The sequence below is a fragment of the Contarinia nasturtii genome, unplaced genomic scaffold, assembly GCF_009176525.2.
Source record: "Contarinia nasturtii isolate CC-2019 unplaced genomic scaffold, AAFC_CNas_1.1 Cnas_scaffold_2389, whole genome shotgun sequence".
NCBI lineage: Eukaryota > Metazoa > Arthropoda > Insecta > Diptera > Cecidomyiidae > Contarinia > Contarinia nasturtii.
In genome coordinates, this window is record NW_022199710.1 from 1 (window position 1) to 1,497 (window position 1,497).

A 1,497-nucleotide genomic window follows, 5' to 3' on the forward strand; every position below is an offset into this window, starting at 1 on the left:
TTAAAGGTATTCTTGGAAAACGTTATAAGAGATGCAGTCACATACACCGAACACGCCAAGCGCAAGACAGTCACCGCTATGGATGTCGTCTACGCTTTGAAACGTCAAGGCCGTACTTTGTACGGTTTCGGAGGTTAAATTCAACCTTATCCCGATCAATACAGAAAAAACATCAAAAAAATCGGCCCTTTTCAGGGCCACCAAAAACATATTTATCAAAGAATTTTTTAAATCAATCAAAACATTTTCGCTTTCAATTTAAAACATGGTGGAAATATATAAAAATTGCAGCTAAATATATTAATCTAATGGTGAAATAATTGAAGCAGAAAACCGAAGAGAGTACGCTACTTCAGTCATATTTGTGATGACTCATTAATTATACGAGAGAGGTTATTTACATGGTTGAAATCAATTTATGGCAAAACAATTTCTAATAACGAAAAAAGTTCTGTTTGTTGTCAAGAGAATGTCGATGATTACGGTAAATAATGTTGCATTTATTCATATGCCATACTTTCCATATTTATCCTGAAGTCATAAATTATTAGTAAATTCAAACCAAACAAAAAATTGCATCAAAGACACCATTGAGTTTTTTTCAGATGAAATAAGTTACGTTTGTGTGCGATATACGCATTTTTCTTAATTGGCGTGAAGTTGGTTGTCGACTGTAATGTTGCTTTGACATTTGTCGCTACTTGAGTTTGTGTTGTCCAATAATTCCACAGAGATCGATTCAAATTTACATTTTATTCTGCATGAAATCACTAGTTAAATTTATTTTGATTGCTCAAATATTTTTTTATTTCTTCTTGAATTTAAATCAAGCATAATTTTAATGGAACTAATTTCGATTATTTCAATTTGATACTTGATATTGAATTAACGAACTTTTTTCAAATGCCTATTCATCAGTAAATTTGTTTGTATTCATTCGTAAACTAGCACTTCTTCTTTAAGGGTAAGCAGTAGCAAATAAATGGAAATAAATGTCAAGCAGCCAGCTACTATGCCAGACACAACGCCGGGCCAACGACGAAAAATGATCATGATGAAAATAATTGTAGACAGTACTAACATTACTCCAAATGGCACCATGGCACTCATATGTAAGCGACGATGTTGAAAACGTTGATTGAATCTAGGAAAACTGTGAAAAATTCATAAATGTTGGGTACAAAAGTAAAAAAGTACTGTAAATGAAAAATGTTCTGAAGTTACTTGACTGGCAGTTCTTCTTCTGGATCTTCTGGCCAAATGAAATTAGCTCGATGTATATCAAAATTTGTTATTTTTTCCGTCATCGGCGCCGATTCATTTTGTATTGAGACGTTGATTGACTGTCGTACGGCTGAGTTGATGACCGAATTAACTGCTGGTCTCATTATTGTGTATGCATTAAAACTACTTTGAAAATCATATGTTCCTAATATTGAATATATAAAATGGATTCAACTTTGAATCTCATCGAATTATTTATTCTCTTACTTTTAC

General features: G+C 32.5%; 1 protein-coding gene across 2 annotated transcripts; it reads right to left on the reverse strand.

Annotated features, from left to right (window-relative positions):
- Positions 1-849: 849 nt before the first annotated feature.
- On the reverse strand, positions 850-1,476 carry LOC116348391. Of its 2 annotated transcripts, none has more exons than XM_031779371.1 (2): positions 1,225-1,476; positions 850-1,144 (listed from the first exon to the last, which is right to left on the reverse strand). In XM_031779371.1, exons 1-2 carry the CDS (start codon positions 1,386-1,388, stop codon positions 934-936), a joined length of 375 nt encoding a protein of 124 aa, XP_031635231.1. In that variant the 5' UTR covers positions 1,389-1,476; the 3' UTR covers positions 850-933. The 2 variants fall into 2 exon arrangements, with proteins under 2 accessions (XP_031635231.1, XP_031635230.1); XM_031779370.1 differs by having other exon boundaries at positions 850-1,153.
- Between the last annotated feature and the right edge of the window lie 21 nt (positions 1,477-1,497).